Source organism: Sarcophilus harrisii, chromosome 1 (genome assembly GCF_902635505.1).
Source record: "Sarcophilus harrisii chromosome 1, mSarHar1.11, whole genome shotgun sequence".
In the NCBI taxonomy this organism is placed as follows: Eukaryota; Metazoa; Chordata; class Mammalia; order Dasyuromorphia; family Dasyuridae; genus Sarcophilus; species Sarcophilus harrisii.
In genome coordinates this window covers 262,693,924-262,712,826 of record NC_045426.1, presented here as the reverse complement: position 1 = coordinate 262,712,826, position 18,903 = coordinate 262,693,924, and the positions used below count along the sequence as shown (strand labels likewise).

The following is an 18,903-nucleotide window of genomic DNA, read 5'->3' as shown; positions in this document are numbered from 1 at the left end:
CAGGTTTTGCTGGCAGGAATTCCGTCGCTGTGCTCTTCCCTTGGACGATGGGGTTTGTCCGGACTGGAGAGAGTGGCTGCACAGGGGCTGGGGAAGCAGGCTTGACAGGCTGTGAAATGACTTTCTTCCCTATGGGTTCCTCAATCGAGTCTGTAGGAGGCCTCTTCACTCCAGCCATGCCCCCAACTAAGACAGAAAACACAAAGAACAGATGAGGGCCAGTAGAATGAGCCACTAGTGGCACCCCAAGCCACTATCGCCAAGAGGTAATGGGGCTATAACTCTGCTTTCCCCCATCTGCCTGAACTAGATTAAAATGTAATTGGAAAATGTTTAACAAAATAAATAATTCTATAACACAGATAATGTTCATTTGTGGCTTCCTAAGTTAATATGTGGCCTGCAAGGATCAGTTTCTTTTTATTTGACACCATTGCCTTAAAGGATAAAGGGGCTTCCCCAAAGAAGGGATCTACTGCCCCCCAAATATTTTCAATTTCTGAATTTGCCAAGAAAAACCAAAATAAACATTGTTCTGATTCCCCTCAATCCTGCCATTCCCTGATCCAGCCACGTGCTCATCCACACACTCCATCACATTAGATTCACACACGTGAATGTCACAGGTTAAAATTATATTTTTTTATTAAACCTTTTTTTATTTTCAAAATATATGCATAGATAGTTTTCAACATTCACCCTTGCAACCTTGGGTTCCAAATTTTTTATTTCCACCCTTCCCCTTATCCCCTCCTCTAGATGGCAAGTGATCCAATATATGTTAAACATGTGCAGTTCTTCTATACATATTTCCACAATCATCGTGTTGCACAAGAAAAATCAGATCAAAAAGGAAAAGAATGAGAGAAAAAAACAAAATGTAAACAAACAACAAAATGTAAACAACAGGGGGCTCAAACAAAATACAGAGTACTCCTCCTAGAAGGGTGATCACACTGTGATTCTCTAATCATACCTTTCCCTGCTCAATTTAATTCCCAGGAATAAGAATTTACTGAGCACTTACCAGCTCTGGTGTTAGGGACTAGCCAAATGCCAAATGTCAGGGCTAGATAATAAATTCAGAGGCAGAATAACCAAACTGGGGTAAGGACCTGTGTTCCTCACTTCTGATACCAATACTTCTGATCCATGGGACAAGTCACTTAGCTTCCCTAACAGTAGTTTCCTCATCTGTAAAAATGTTATCACACCCCTACCATACTTGTTGAAGGTAGAACACTTGTAAAGTTACAAATTGGCACATAAATATGAGATATCTGGTGCTAGTCCAGTTCAAAACTTCTTAAATTGTGGGTCACATCACATACATGAATGTGGGGAGGAAAAATCACAAAATTATAATTTATTATCAGTAAATGTTTGGTTTTGTATACCTATATACCCAGGATCATGTAAAAATTTCTCAGGGAAAAAGTCACAGGTAGAAAAAGTTTAAGAAACTCTGATCTAGTTCAGAGAAGGGAGAGTTTGTTGTAGGCTGGAATGATCACAGAAAACTTCTTGGAAGAGGAGATGGTACCTTTTAACTGGATCTTAAAGAACAGGTTTAATTTAAACAAGGAAAGGGAAGAGATTAAGGAGAAAAATAAGTTTAAACTTAGGAGTATTTAGAGGGGCACAATAGAGAGAGCCCCAGACCTGGAGTTAGGAAGATCTGAGTTCAAATCCTAGCTGTGTAATCCTGTAATTTCACCCTGTTTACCTCATTTCCTCCTCTGTAAAATGAGCTGGAGAAGGAAATGGCAAACCACTTCTGTACCTTTGCCAAGAAAACTTCAAATGAAAGTCAAGTAATAACAAGAAATGTGCTGAGCACAATGCTAAGTGCTTTACAAATATCTAGCTTACAATTGTCTCACATACTGGTTAAAATGATTGTATAACATATCAAATTGTTCGCTGTACTGAGGAGGGAGGAGGTAAGAGGAAAGGAGAAAAAAATTGGAACTCAAAATCTTATAAAATGAATGTTGAAAACTCTTTACGTGTAATGAGAAAAATAAATATTATTGAAATTTTAAAAAATTGTCTCATATGATTGCCTGGATTAGCTTATTTCTGGATATTACTTGAAATACATACATACTAGCAGGTCTCCCTTCTTCTGTGGTCAGAAATAGTCTGAAGTAGTTTGGGACATCTCCAGTGCAACACTGGCTGAGCAGAATGAAGAAATCCAGAATATTATTCTGTCAAAGACCTACTGGATACATTAAGGGCCAAGCAGTGACACATTAATCTGTCATCAAATGGTGTGGATGAATAAATCCAGAGGAACACTCAGAGAGAAGAGAAAAATGTGGGAGGAGAGAAAGGAGTGATGGGAAGAAAAGGAAGGAAGATGGGAAGACAAGAGACCAAAGAGCAAAATAGACATTCAGGAGTCTAAAAAACATTCAGAGCTATAAAGGAACTTAGAAGTTACCTAACCCAAGCCATTTTCTAGGGTTATTGAGGAAAAATCACATAAATGGTAAACACTAAACCCAGATGATAGAGAAACAAACACAATAGCTAAGATTTTATGGAAGCTCTTTGGACTCTAAACCCTTTCCACTCTACCAGACCTCATCTTATAAACAGATTCTTAGGGGATTGGGGAATTCCCATTGCATTGATGGAGCTCAGCCACCAACAAGGGCTTACAGTGAATTGCACAAAGCCCTTTTAATCTGGACCAAAGAATCAGACTATGACTGTTCTCCCCCTACCCCCCCCCCCCAAAGCCTGAAGGATCAGCCTCAAATCTCAAGTAAGCTCTTGGTGGTCTAGCAAAGATCAGGCCCTAAGAAAGATCACATAAAGGACGATAGATTTAGAGTCTGAAGGGGCCTTAGGGGCCACTGAGTTCCAATCCACTCCCTCCCAACACTTCACAGACAAGGATACTGAAGACCAGGGTTGCACAGCTAGTAAATGTCTAAGGTAGAAAATGTTCTCTGACTCCCAAGACCAATGTTCTATCTAATGTTCCCCTGCTACAATTAAAAGGCCAGAGCTTGGAGAATACAGAGCCACAGAGGGCAAGCCTTTGGTCTGCATCTTCACAACAGTGAAAGCACACAGCGGGTCACAGAGGTCCCAAAAAGGGGATTTTTCTATTTAACTAAAATAAAGAAAAATAGATTTCCTCAGGGCTGGAAGATGAGGGAGAGGGGGGAGTTAGGAAGGCAGAGGAGAAAATAGAATAAAAGAAAATGAAGGAAGGAGGGAACATAGAGGTTGGCACTTTTCCCAGAGTCACTATGAGTTTTGAACGGGAATTTCTAAACTTCAGATTAGGAATGTGGCAAAGGAGGCGGGACGGGAGATGTTAATAAAAGGCTGAGCCCAGCAGAGTTGGAGAGGAAATCATGGGTGAGTGGAGCACAATACTGGGTAAAATAGGAGCTTTGGGAAAGGTCATGCTACTTGGGGAAAGAGGGTTCTGGGGACTCCTATCTGCCTTATTCTGAAAGCACAGACCCTCCTGCCAAGTACCCCTTACACACCATATTTAAATAGCATCCCCCCATCCCTGTATAGATTAGATCTCCCTCTTAAAATGCAAAGGAGCTATCAAGAAGGGTTTCACAAGTTCTTGAAGGACCTGTATCAGAAGTCTCAAAAGCAGACTTTCAGTGTTCCCAATAATATTTAAATAGTCCTTTAAAGTTTGCAAAGTTCATATATCTACATTTTCTCTGAGTTGATCTTCACAGCAATCCTAAGAAATAGGTGCTATCATTATCCCTGTTTTACAGAAAGGAAGCTAAGACTAATATAGGTTAAAGGGGCTTATAAGTGACATGGTCACACAGCTAATAAATGTCTGAGGCAGAATTCAAACTCCAATCTTCCTGACTCCAAAGCACTCTCCTCACTTCTCCACCCAGATGCCTGAGTGCCTTTGGTAGGGGACATACGCACTCTTTTCAGTAAGAGAGAGGGGGGATGCAGAGTTATTGTGAGGATCAAATGAGACAATCATTATAAAGCACTTGGCACCGTGCCTAGAATATAGAAACCGCTATATAATCGTTAGCAATTGTTAGCTCATGAAAGGCAGACAGGGATTGGGGGACTTGTCCAGAGTCATGAAGTTGGTGGGTGTCTGGGGGACAGATCTGAGCTTTGGTCCTCCTGGCTCCAGAGTCTCTCCACTGCATCATCTAGCTGCCATTGATGTTGTGAGCATCATTTTTTAATGAACTGCTTACAGAGAGATAAAGAGAGACAGAGAGAGACAGGGATAGAGAGAAACAGACCTAAGAGAGACAGAGACAGACAGAGCCATGGACACAGAGATAAAGATAGAGACAAAAACAGAGAGAGACAGAGAAGAGAGATAGCATCAGAGGGAGAGACAGAAAAGAGAGACAGAGACAGAAAGAGAGAGCCACAGACAGAGAGACAGAGAGAGACAAAGTCATAGAGAGACAGACTGAGACAGAAGAGACAGATAGAACCACAGAGACAAAGATAGAGAGAAAGAGAGGGAGAGACAGACAGACAGGGACAAAGTCAGAGACAGAGAGAGACAAAGACAAAGAAATAAAGTCAGAGAGAGAGAGAGACTAGGGAGAGGGGCAAAGAACTGGACAATCCACTTATTGTTTAAATGGGACTATAATTCTTGTTTCAAGTAGAGAAACAGGAGCTTCTCTTATGGATTAGAGTTCAGCTGCTTGACCCCAGGGAGCAGAACTATGATGGATGTTGTAAGTTTCCCAGTTTTTGAAAAACCCCATGAGCTGCCTCATAAAATAGAGAGTCCCTTGTCCCTGGATGTCCACATAGAGAGGCTTTCCAGTAGACTGTGAGTAACTTGAGGACAGGTCCATCTTTTCCTTTGCTTGTATTTTTATTTCTGGTACTTAGCATAGTGCCTAGTGTTTAGTAAGAGCTTAAAAATGCTTGTTTCCTGCATAATTAGGAAAAATGGCTTCAATCTGAACTCAGACTCATACACCTATACTAGAGTTATTGAGGGGTAGCAAATAGCTCTAACTGTAACCCAGCTAAAATAAACTGTTGGATGGCACAGTGGAGAGAGTGCCGAGTCTGGAATCAGGAAGACTAATCTTTTTGAGATACTAGCTATGTGACTCTGGATAAGTCACTTAACATCATTTGCTTTCATTTTCTCATCGTAAATGAAATGGCAAAAGAAACGGCAAGCCCCTCCAGCATCTTTGCCAAGAAAACCATAAAGAGGGTCATGGAGAGTTGAATATGACTGAAATGTCTGGACAGCAACAACTAACCCAGTACCTCTCTCAGAGATTGAAGAAAATATCATCTAACCTCAGTCCCGGACTCTGAGCTTCCTTTTGGCAGCAAGGCTGCTGGAGGTACCGCCATGAACCTGTTCCTTCTTTCCACAGAGGTGAGGCAGATCCCAAATCCCATTCAGCCATGTCATCCACAAAGCAAGATTTTATACATCTAAAACAATCTCCTATCAAGTTTCTTGTTAAGTAAGAAACTTATATACACAAAGCAGGTTAGGAAGCACCGTTGAGGTGAGAGAGAGTTGATGAACTTATAAAAGCTCAAATAACTTCCTCCCTAGAGTTTCTCCCAAAACAATAAAAAGAACAACTCTTCCCAAAGGCTACAGGAAGAATACTGAGGAAGAAGGTAAGAGAAAAGTGACTACTTACTGGGTGACCGGCCATGAAAATAATTGTAATACTGGGAGACATAAGTCAGGATGCTCAATCGATCAGGCACCTTGAGAGCCACCATATCTTCTGCATCCAACAGAGCTGGTATCCCCAGTTGCTCCTCCGCCACTTGAAATGCCTAGAACATAGGGGAAAGGACAAAGGCATAAGACATTTATTAGATGAGATAAGCAATTGTCCCTTGGGGCACTTCAGCCCAATGGCTGAAGCTGAGCAAGAGAATAGGAAATGCTGCCGTGTCCGAATCATTCTCTCTACCTACATTTGCTTCTAAGGCTTATAATCTTCTAGCCCCAATGAAAGCAGATGCTTTCTTCAATTGTCTCAGTCCACCATGATCTTTTTTCGACAACCGGACAAGACTTAGTGTCCGTAACACATCACATAAAAGCTTCACGGTACATGAGTTTCTATTGTCCATGTGGGCTGTTTTCTCACTTGGGAATTCCTTAGATGAATAAAATCACAGGCTCCATCCCTATCCCTAATGTTCTAACACCTGATGGTGAAAAGGACCATCAGAAGAGTGCCCCTTGCAGGTAAATTGCTGAACAATTCCAAACATATGGGAAGAGGGACAAGGACCAGTCTTTATCCCAGGGACAACATGCTAAGAGTTTTAGAAATTTTTGGCCTACTAGTTGGATGTCTGGACATGAAAGAAAGTGAAAGGGTAGAAATTGGAGAATAATCTCCCAAAAGATCCCTTGAATTTTTTTTTTTTTTTTGGCTCTTTCAGTGATTTTACAAACACAGATCAATGTCCCCACATCCCTTTTTTTGGCATTGGGCTAAAGACACATTCTTTCTCAACACGAATCCTTATATGGTCACTAATTTCCCGGAATAGCTTCTCTGAAAGAGGGAGATGCATGCTCCCAATAATCCCAAGAGAGCTTTCTCATTCACTAAGTAACCATGTCAAAAGTACCACACAACAAAAAAGACCCAAAGCCTCTTCTGTTTCCTCCCTTTCTCCTTCCCCAATCCCACTCTATGCTCCTCCCCCACACCCCTTTCTGGAGCTACCTAGTACATACAGAGAAAGAATTATGTTCTCATAACTGGAATGATGGAAAAGAGATACACTGGGGGGTGTGGGAAGGAAGGCGGGAAGGCTGAAGAGACACAGACAGACGCCTTCATTCACCAGAATGACTATTCAGGCAACTTCAATCAGTCAGCTCCATAGGGGGCACCCTGTGGGTCATCCCCAGGATCGGTCTTTCTTTCCTTGAAAGCAGGGACTGTCCTTCCTTTTGCTTGTATTTGTATCTCCAGTGCTTAGCACTGCCTGACACATAGTAAGTGCTTAATGGATATTTGTTACCTGCAAGATCAGAGAAGCAGGTTTCATTCTGAACCCAGACTCATGTCCCTACACTAGAGTTATTGAAGCTCTCTCTTCCCACCCATTCCCAGCACTGCTAACCAGATACCCTCCGGTCTCTGGACTCCTTCCTGCAACTATCAGGGCCCAGTATTCCAACTAAAACTGATCTGTCTGGTGGGAAAGAAAGGAAATTTCCAGACTTGATCCACAGGGCTGGTGTTGCCTAGAATTCATGCTGGGTTGAGATTGGAAAGGCAATCAGAATCCCCCAAAAAGGTGAATACAAAGAACAAGGGCATTACATAAAGAAGTAAAAGAAATAAGGATAAAGAAATTGAGCCTGACTATGATTTTCTCTCCTCCCATCCCAAAAATGATGACAAAACTCCAGAGTCCTGAGAAGCTAAGCTAAACCTGAAGGGTATTTATTAAAACCTTCCTCTTCTGCCTCCACTTCCAGTCCTTGTCCACTTCCCCTCATTCCTTGTCCTCATTCCCTTATTATAACCTAACTTCTGCCCTTTGCTTCTTTCCCTATCATCTCCTCTCCTACATTCTCTTTGTTCCAATGCTCCCCACATTCTCCATAATGCTACTGGAAGCCTCTGATTCTCATGTTCACTTGCCTTTCTTATCCACATATACAGTGAAGAAGGAACTAGAAGAGAATATGTAACCGAAACAAAGAACACCATAGCAGGTGATGGGAAGGAGATGAGGAAATACCTCTGAAAGAGAAAAGGAGCCTTTTATCACTCCCCATGAACACTGTTAATTACAAGCATTCACATAAGACAGGGATCAGTATTGACATAGTAAAGAGAGCTGAGCCTGGGGTCAGAGATCCTGAGCTGAAATCCCAGTTCCCCATTTATTACCAACATAATCTTGAGCAAGTCACTGGGTATTTCTAGGTCTGGTTTCTTATCTACAAAATTATCTATGAATCTATAATCCATATATGCACATGGTCCTTTGATCATTTTCCTTTTTTAAATTTTTAATTAACTTTTTTCAATAATATTTTATTTTTCCGAACACATGTAAAGATAGTCAACATTTACCTCTGTAAAACTTTGTGTTTCCAATTTTTTTCCCTTTCCCCCACTGCTCCCTTCCCCAAGGCAGCAAACAATCTGATATAGGTTAAACATGTGCAATTCTTTTAAACATATTTCCTTATTTGTCATGTTCTGCAAAAAAATAAAAAAAATCAGCTGATCATTTTCTCTAGAGTCATTCTAGAAAGCACTATTGACCAGAGTCTCTGGTTAGAGATTTACAGAACTTGAGGGGAACTAGAAATATATTTTTTTAAAAAAAGAAGAAGAGGAGAAAAGGTGAAAAAGAAAAAAGAAAGGACGAGGAGGAGAGAAAGACGTCAGCTAGCTCATACAGGTGAGGGAAGTCAGGGGATGTCACTAAGGAGAAAGAATGAACAATATTCTCTGGCCTCTGAAAGGAATAAAATTGAGGAGTGGGATATTGGTCCATTCCCAGGCCTGTTCTAGTTATAGGTCAGCTCAGGCTAGATCTGTCCTTGAGAGTGGAGCAGCTGATTTTCATCAAAGCAGACACTGGCCTTCTCTGGAGTCAGCCCACGCTCCCAGCGATGGGTGGTCTGAGCTTCTTCAGCAGCCTGGGCCTGGGGAGAGGCTGCTCCCAAGGGAACCCATTCCTTTCTCCCACCTGCTTCCCCTGATTCAACCCTAACAGCACCTCACCGGAACCCTCCCTACCCTCAGGAACTCCAGGGGAACTGGAAAGTCTGGCTGGCACCTCCACAGAGGGAAACGGGCTGAGAAGAATGAGGGGCAGAAGTCTATGACATAAGGTTGGGGTGAGAGGCTGTTTTTCTTCTGAGAGCCGTAAAGATTGTTTTTTCAGACACTCTTAGGCAAGTGGTCTGACTCTGACCTCGTTAGTTAGTTTGTAAGTACCACTCAGCCTCAGTTTGCTTATCTGCAAACTGGCAACGATACCCCATAGGATGACAAAACCCCTCAGAAATTTCCTTTTTAAAAAAAAAAAAAAAAAAAAAAAAAAAGGTGGTTTACAAAGCCAGGTGCAACCAATATATTATAGGCATTGACTCACAGCTTCCTTAATGACATAAAGGACTAGTGAGGGAACTGGAAATGGAAGGGAAACCAAGGAAGGACTAGCAATGTAAGATTGCTTGGAGATGAAAAGGGTGTTTCAGGCTCCAAGATTCAACCTGACTTCAGCTTTGCAGAACTGAAGACCCAGAGATACCTATTCTCCTGCCACAATAATACTTCAGAGCCAGGCCACTGAATTAAGGAGAGAGAACAGAATAGATCGAGATGGAGAATATAGCACTTACCAGCTTATTGTTTTCATAAATATTTTCTTTTCTGAGCTTGCTAAAGTCTCTGAAAGAGAAAAATAACATGAAGTAAAGTTCCAACGAGCTTGGTACAGCTTTCTCCAAGAATCATCAGCCTCCCCCTTCTTCCATTCTGCTCATCACTCGACTGCAGACATTGCCCACCACCCCTCAGGAAGGGAATCCTAAGAGTGGGGGGAAAGCAAGGACACTTGTTTGCCCAAGTGATGATTAGAGCATTGAAAAAAATATAATCATGGCAATCTTGGACATGTTGCACTTGATGGTTTTATAAAGTGTGTCTATACAGAATTGTTCATGCTTATTATATATTGGATTACTTGCTGTCTAGGGGAAGGGGTGGGGGAAAAGGAGGGAGAAAAATTTGGAGCGCAAGGTTTTGCAAGGGTTAAACTATATTTGCATGTGTTTTGAAAATAAAAAGCTATTATTTAATAAAAAGAAAAATATAAAATAATATATTATATACATTATATATTATACATAATATAATAAAATATAGACAAAATTCCACTGATCCTCATCACATCCCCATGAGAAGCTAAATTTCAGAGAAAATGAAAAATCCATTCTAGGTTACTAAACTAGGAAAAACTTAGGTCTTCTAACTCACAGGCTAATGCCAGACTACCTCCCAAACTGGCCTGGACACCAATTCCTCCCCCATGTTCTCTCTTGAGCACAAACCCATCATCGCAGGTTTAGGAGCTCCAGAAGCAATATACTGAGCTAACAGCTCTCAGCAACATAACCCATATAGATATGACTGTTCCAAGCTAAGCAAGTGGCCTGGACCCTGAGGAGCTCACAAGGCTTACACACACAAAAGCAACTCATCCAAAAGGTCATTTATGACCTCTTATAAGCCATTCAGCAGAACAGGAGGGTGGTAAAGACCCTTAGGGTTCCTCTAGAATTTCCAGTTATGCTACCAGGACCAAATTAAAATGGAATTAGGAAATATTTAGCAAAATAAATAACACAATGCAATCTAGGTAACATTCACTTTTGGTTTCCTAACTTAATATGTGGCAGTAATTCTTTTCTACTTGGGTATGGCAACCAAGATTCTTTCATTTTTCATTTCATTTCTGACATAGTCACAAAGTCCTGAGTTCGAATGATGCTTCTGATACTACCTATGTGATGCTGGACAAGTCACTTAACCCATCTCAACCTCAAGTTTCCTCACCTGTAAAATGGGGGTGATAATAATAGCCCCTATTTCATAGGGATATTGTGGGAATCAAATGAGATAACATGTGTAAACTACTTAGCAAACCTTAAAGCACTATGTAAATACTTTTGTTATTATTATTCAGTCATGTCCAATTCCGTGATCCTATTTGGGGTTTTTCTTGGAAGAGATAATGGACCGTCCTGCATTTCCCGCTCCAGTTCATTTGACAGATGGGAAAACTGAGGCAAACAAGGGGAAGTGACTTGCCCAGAGTCACACAGCTAGTTAAATATTGAGGCCCGATTTAAATTCAGAAAGATGAGTCTTCCTAATTCCAGGGCCAATGATCTATCCACTGAACCACCTAATTATTCTAATCACAATATAGTCAGTTCCTAATGGTTCCTTCCCACTCCTTCCATAAAAAAAAGCTATACAAAGATAAACAAGATATGGCCATTATATACATTGTATGTACACATATATCTTATTATATCATCACTAATTATATATTAATATGTATTATATTACAATATATTAATAAATAATAAACAGGAGGGGTTATTTATTCTGTATATTTTTATTGTATATTTTTTGTTTAGTGTATATTGTTTATTGTATATATGTGTATGTATATATATACATAATATGCGTGCATATATGTTCAGTCATCTCCATCATGTCCAACTCTTCATGACCCCATTTGGGGTTTTCTTGGCAAAGATACTGGAGTGGTTTTTGCCATTTCTCTCTCTAGCTTATTTTACAGATGAGGAAACCGAGGCAAAAAGTAACTTGGCCAGGCCCACACAACCTGCAAGCATCTGAGGTTGGATTTGAACTCGGGATGATAACTCCAGGTTAGGTGCTCCATCCACTACACTACCCAGCCGCTTCTATAAAATCTTGCTATTATTAATATTATTTTCATTACAGGAGAGAAAACCAAAGCTTGAAGAGGTTAAGTGTTTCATGCAAGGTCACAGCTAGTAAATTGCAGCGTCATGACAATCCACTATCTAAGAAACCCAGAATAACTTTACAATGTTGGTCAAGAGGTGAAAGACTGATTCTGGTTCACTTGAATTCCTCTACTGCCCACATCAGCATTCTGAGTGAGCGTCGCATGGGACTGGCTTTGAACCGGAGGAGACCTGGATTTAAATCCTGCTTCACACCTTTAGTAGCTGCCTTTTACCTCTTAGCCTCAGTGTGGGACTTGATCTAAGACCCTAGTCAGCTCTAAAACTATGTCCCAATAATCTCCCACTTCCCTGTGGCCAATCAGTCAAAAATGATACTGGGCTGGCCACGGAGTCCTAAATACAAAGCAATCAGAGGCATGTTGTTTGGCAGCTGGATCCAAGAGATGGAAACTAGGAATCCCGAGCTCTGTTCCCAGTTACCCAGTTGGTCAGATAGAGCCTTAACTCCAGGCTTATCCACCAGAATGTCTAAGGTCATTTTCTTATCAAAATGTTAATAACTCATTCTTTCATTATAAAAATAAAACGGGCAAATTTTTATTTTAGATGTGAATTTCCTTACAGAGCAATATGCTTTTTTTTTTTTAATTTTTTGCTGAGACAATTGGGGTTAAGTGACTTGCCCAGGGTCTCACAGCTAGGAATTGTTAAGTGTCTGAGGACAGATTTGAACTTGGGTCCTCCTGACCTCAGGGTGGGTGCTCTATCCACTCAGAGCAATATTCTTGCAAAGGACATAGTATTACTTTTCATTATAGTATGTAACATAGAAATACTTCCCAGCTCCCTCTCTCTCCCCAGGCCCAAATCTGAAAGTCCCAAGTCTGTCCACTCCAGGGTAAACGTGTCAATGGCTCATTCCACATTTAACATCCTCCTAAGGACATTGATGGCTGCCGAGATGGACAGGCAGATAGCAAAACACTGGGGACAGCTGGGTGGTGCAGTAGCTACAGCACCAGCCCTGAAGTCAGGAAGACCCGAGTTCAAATCTAGTCTCAGACACTTAATACTTCCTAGCTGTGTGACCCTGGGCAAGTCACTTAACTCCAATTTATCTTGTTTAAAAAAAAAAAAAAACAACTGTGGGATCTCTGAGTAGAAAATGCTAAACAGGCATTGTGGTGCCAGCAACTTATAATAGAAGGGGATGATGAAACTAGGATGAAGTCACATTTGAACACAGGCCTCCCACTCCAGACCCAATACTCTATCCATTGAGTCATATGAAGATTGATTAATTAATTCAGAGAAGGACCAGGTCAAACAAGCAAAGAATCATTTTCATATAAAATAAAACTTTATTTTAAAATACTTTTTAAAAAAATTCTTAGTTCTCAGGCCATATAGCAACAGGTCTTAGCCCTTACTTGCAGCTATTTTTCAAATATATTGTGCTATTGTAATTAATAAAACATAAATTCATTTAAATATGTTGCTGAAATTCCAATAGAGTTGGGATGGAAAACACCAATAGCTTCCCGAGAGAAAACTATAGAGACTGAATGTGGATCAAAGCATAGTACTTTCACTTTTTTTCTTCTTTCGTGTGTCTTTTTTCCCTTATAGCCTGATTTTTCTTATACAAGAAGATAAATATGAAAGTTATGTTTACTAGGAGGGTGCATATTTAACCTATATCAGATCATTTTCTGTCTTAGGAAAGGGAAGAGGAGGGAACATAATTTAGAATACACAGTCTTACAAAAATGAATGCTAAAATGAGATGATTCAGACCAGTTCCAATGATCTTGTGATGAAGAGAGTCATCTACATTCAGAGAGACGACTGTGGAAACTGAATGTGGATCTCAACTTAGCATTTTCACTCTTTCTGTTGTTGTTTGCTTATATTTTATTTTCTTTTTCATTTTTTTCCTGTTTGATTTGATTTATCTTGTGAAGCAAGATAATTATAAATATGTATGCATATATTGGATTTAATATATTTTTTTACCATGTTTAACACATATTGGATTACTTGTCATCTAGGGGAAGGAGGTGGGAATTGGAACACAAGGTTTTGTAAGAGTTAATGTTGAATTCATGCATATATTTTGAAAAAAAACTTTAAAAAAGGGAAAAAATGAATGTTGAAAACTATCTTTACATGTATTTGGAAAAATAAAATACTATTAGGGAAAGAAAAAAAAACCTGCTTCTGAGTTTCTCACAATAAAAAGCAATTATACAACTCCTATCACATGGAGGTCCACAAATTTTTTTTTGATTATTTTAAAGGAGAAGGGAAGAGGAATCAACATCCTCAGAAAGTCTGGGAGTCACTGGACTAGACTAAATCACCAATTGCCTGTCCTGACTTGGGAGCAGGGCTGGCCCATTCAGGCCTTCATTCCAATCCTCTTCTTAGAAATAGGGCCACACCTCCAGCTGGGGTGTCAAAGCAAGGGAAAGTAACGCCCCAGAAATAAAACCCATAATACCCAGCATCTGGGTGCTTGGTAAATACCCTCCTGAGGCATTACTTAAACAACACAAAATCTTCAAAAAGACTGAGCAGGAACTTGGATCTTAAATAAACATCTGATCATCACCACACCCACCTGGAGAAATGTAATGACCCACAAATGGGTGCAGAACTCCACCCCTATTTCCTTGCAAGGTTCAGTCTCACCAAGAGCCCCTACCCCCCTGCCTCTTCCAGGTGTTTCCTTTCCAAGGGTCTCCAGCTGTTTCTCCAACAATGAGAGTTGTCAAGATCACAACTGCCCACCAGAAAGGGGAAGAAAGCCAGGAATGACCTCAGAGGGCATTTAGTCCAAGTGATCTCCTTTTACAGATGAGGCAATTGAAACTTAAGTTTAATAATTTGCCAAGGTCACACATGTATCAGGTGTCAAAAGTAGGATTTGAACCCAGGTTCTCTGACTTAATAACGTTCTTCCAGATTATCAGGGGTTAATTGTGATATAGCTGGGTGACACAGTGGATAGAGGGCCAACCCTGGAGTTGAAGGAGAATCTGATTTCAAATTCAGCCTCAGACATTTCCTAACTGTGTGAACCTGAGCAAATAAGTCGCTTCGCCCTGTTTGCCTCAGTTTCCTCATCTGTAAAATGAGCTAGAGCAGGAAATGACAAACCGTTCCATTATCTTTGCCAAGAAAACTCCAAATGGGGTCACAAAATGTCAGATATGACTGAAATAACAATTAGAAAGAGCATTTGTTTTAGCCTCTCTTGGTCTCAGTTTCCCGGTATCTAAAATGCAAATTTAGACAGAATAATCCAGTATAGCTGAGGAAAGACAGTTGACTTTACAGCAAAGAGAAACATCCTCCACCAGCCAAACTATCTGAACACATACTGGATAGAAGAGACACTCTTTAGACTACAAAGGTTTTGGGTGTGTTCTCCCTGCCTTGTAGGATAAGGCCTTCTGGGGAGGTGAGATCAGGAGCAGAGTGGAGGGAGTAAGTTGGGACAGAGTCTTCTTACATGTTCTTAATTTTTTAAACACTTTTCCCAATTGTTGTTCTTACTTCTTAAACATTCTTAAATATTAATTCTTTTTTTAAATATATATTTTATTTTCCCCAATTGTTGCTCAGTTCTTAAATAACATTCTTAAATGTTGTTCTTAATTCTTTTTTAAAAAAATATTTTCCCCAATTGTTATTCTTAATTCTTAAATAACATTCTTAAATATTGTTAATTCTTTTTAATTTTATCTTTCCCTCCAACTGCTGTTCTTAATTCTTAAACATTCTTAAATATTAATTCTTTTTAAATATATATTTTATTTTCCCCAACTGTTCTTAATTCTTAAACAATATTCTTAAATGTTGTCCTTATTTCTTTTTTTTTTATATTTTCCCCAGTTGTTCTTAATTCTTAAATATCATTCTTAGAGATTGTTCTTAATTTTTAAATATATTTTTCCAAATTGTTTTTAATTCTTATATATTCATATTCACTCTTTTTTAATATGTATTTTATTTTCCCCAACTGTTGTTCTTAATTCTTAAACAATATTCTCAAATGTTGTTCTTAATTCTTTTTTTAAAATTTTTTTCCCAGTTGTTGTTCTTAATTCTTAAACAACATTCTTAAACGTTGTTCTTAATTTACATATTTTTATGTAATTAGCATAACATAGCATAACTTAATTGACATATTTTTTCCAATTCTTAATTCTTAAGCATTCTTAAATATCAATTCTTTTTAAAAAAAATTTTCCCCCCCAATTATTATTCTTAAATTTTTTTTTTTTGGCTGAGGCAATTGGGGTTAAGTGACTTGCCCAGGATCACACAGCTAGGAAGTGTCAAATGTCTGATCCTCCTGGCGTCAAGGCTAGTGCTTTATCCACTACACCAACCAGCTACCCCGTTATTAATTCTTAAACAACATTCTTAAATGTTGTTCACAGTTTAGGTGTTCTGCTCAATAACATCTGCCTTCCCTGGACTGACCTAAATCCCTAATATTTTTTAAGGACCGATTTAAGTCCGTCTTCTCTTGGAAGCCTTCTTTTACTAAAAGAGAGGAATCTTACTTCTCAACTTGATCTCTTCTTAGCTCTAAGCTCATATATCCTTCATTGACTGCTCTATTATATTTAGTATATGTAGTAAAACCACTTCAACGTTCATGACAATAACTTTTGATCATGAGAAGGTCCCTCCCTTCCAAGTCATCTACACTAATCCCCTCATTTAATACAAGAGGGAAATGAGTCCCAAAGAAATGAAATGATTAGCCTGCAGTCACACAATTCTTAGGCTGAAAAGCTGGGACTAAAGCAGAGGTATCTCCTTTCCACTATGCTATGCTTTCTCTAAATTTCTGCTGAAGGTTCTATCTATTTAACTGCACAAGACCAACCTACTTGCTCCTGAGACTGAGAAAACAGCCAAATGTGCAGCACTGACTGCAAGTGCTGAAGGATTTCAGTCACTGAGGCAGCTAGATGGCAAAATGGACACTGGAGTCAGGAGGACCTGAATTCAAATCTGATCTCAGACCTTGCTATGTAACCCTGGGCAAGTCACTAAACCCCAATTGGCTCATAAAAATAAATACAAATTTAGGAATTCAGACACTGAAGCAAGATAAGAGCCATCAAGGAAAGCTTCATAGATACTGGTTGAAAATTCCATTGCTTGGTTCTAGGGATTCTCACTTAGGCCTTAAATAGTCAGAGAGAAGGCTTTGTGTTCAGATGTAACTCAAAGGCCCCCCCCACCCCCCATCCATCACTATCTGGCATCCAGTCCTTATCGGACCAGAGGAAATACCATAGTGAGTCAGACCCAAGGTTCTCCCTTCCAGAGTTCTGCTACTCTTAAGTCCCAAAAGCAAGCCATGGAAGAGCATTTCATGCTAAAAAAAAAAAAAAAAAAAAAAAAAAAAAAAAAAAAAAAAAAAGGTTTTGCCCATTTCCTCTTACTATAAATGGTAGTTTTGTCATTTAGAAACTTTGGGTTCTGTTTATTACAAGGATCCAAAAATATGACACACCTGAATTTAGGTTGCAACCCTAAAATGAGATTTCCTTAGATGAAAAATAGAGTAGTATGCTGAAAATTAACACCACTTAAAGGCAAATCTCCAATTTTATATGACAAGATTTCAGGGTTCAATGAAAGAGGAATAGTGTGATACTCAGACCAATCAAGGATAGAAACCCATTGGATGAATTAGGAATTATTTTTATTTCTTCCTAAATTTATCCAGTTCAAATGCCAAAGAGGTACTTAAACATTCTGATATTTCAGGGTTTGGTGCTCAGGTCTCTGTTTGACTTCAGTATTTATGAAAATAACTTTTAATCCTGAGGATCTATGGCAGTTTAGAATGAACTTTGAAAGAATTCTGTCCCTGATCCTGTTATGGTCAACACTTGTAAATAATTTTGATGGAGATAAAGGTACAGGAGGTAGATTTATGGTATGCTTATAAAATTTGCAGATAAGTCTCTGGGAGGAGCAGCTAACATAATAAGCAGCAGAATGTAGGACCAACAATATCTTGATAGACTGGAAAGGTAGGTTAAAGTTAACAAGAAGAAACTGAATAAACTCTAAGTCAATTTAACAAATACTTAATCCCTGATGTGTACAAAGTACCATGGTTAGAACTGAGAAAGTTGTTCTTTATTGTTGTTAAGTCATTTTTCAGTCATGATCCGATTTAGGATGTTCTCGGCAAAGAAACTGTAGTGGTTTGCTATTTCCTTCTCCACTTCATTTAATAGATGAGGAAACTGAGGTGAACAGGGTTAAAAGTGTCTGGGGTCATAGCTGATAAGTGTGTGAGGCTGGATTTAAACTCAGGAAGATAGCTTCAGACTTCACACTCCATCCATTGCCCCACCTGAGAAAGCTACAAAGTCTAGATGAAAAATAGCTCCTGCCTTGGATTTTGCATTCCTGTAAAGATAAATGTCAAGTTCTATTGCTGGGTTCAAAAAATCAATTCCTAAAGATGAAGTTATAGCCTGTTAGTTTTCAACTAAATATCAACAATCAAATACTTTTCAAACATCTACTATATGTCAGACACCATGCCAAGTATGGGTATATAAGTTCAAAGAATAATACAATTCTTAATGGCAAGAAATGCATATTCTAATGGAGGAAGCAACACATGTGAGTAAAAGTATATACATAGAACAGATAGAGCATTGACCCTGAAGTCAGAAGGACCTAAGCTGAAATCCAGCCTCAGAAACTTACTAGTTATGTAACCCTAAAACAAGTCATTTAATCTTGTCTCCAAAAAAAGATACTATAAAAACTATCATATATCAGAAATTTCAAATTAGTCAATATAAATACATGCAAACTAGTTAAATACAAAACAGTTTGGGGGCAGCTAGATGATGCAGTGCCTAGAATATTTGCCCTGAAATTAGGAGGACCCGAGTTCAAATCTGACTTCAGACAATTAACACTTACTAGCTGTGTGAACCTGGGCAAGTCACTTAATCCCAATTACCTCAGCAAAAAAATAAAATAAAATAAAATAGTTTGAGAAGAAGAGCACTAGCTTTTAGGAGAATCAGGAAAGACTTTATGAAAAAGATAAGGGTTTAGGTTGGATCTTGAAGGAAGAAAGGAACTTTGAGGTAAAGATATAATGTAGGGGGGGAGAAGATAAGCATTTATTAAACACTCACTATGTGCCAGGTACTTTGCAAATATTAAGGAGGGAGTATATTCCAGGCATGAGGGACCACCCGTACAAAAGCACAGACATGAAAAATGGAGTTTCACAGAATAAAGAAGGCCAGTTTGACTGGATCACAGAGTGCAGAAAGGAGAATGTCCAAAGAAGCTGGAAAGGTAGACTCAGGCCACATTGCACAGGGTTTTAA

At 39.2% G+C, this 18,903-nt stretch overlaps 1 protein-coding gene across 1 annotated transcript in view; it reads right to left on the bottom strand.

Moving 5' to 3' along the window:
* Positions 1–18,903, bottom strand: part of MICALL2 (MICAL like 2) — a 62,489-nt gene that overhangs the window by 32,025 nt on the left and 11,561 nt on the right. The window contains exons 2-4 of the mRNA XM_031941356.1: positions 9,374–9,422; positions 5,670–5,811; positions 2–186 (exon numbers count right to left, since the gene is read on the bottom strand). Coding sequence (XP_031797216.1) covers positions 2–186; positions 5,670–5,811; positions 9,374–9,422 — 376 coding nt within the window. The remainder of the gene's footprint in view (position 1; positions 187–5,669; positions 5,812–9,373; positions 9,423–18,903) is intronic.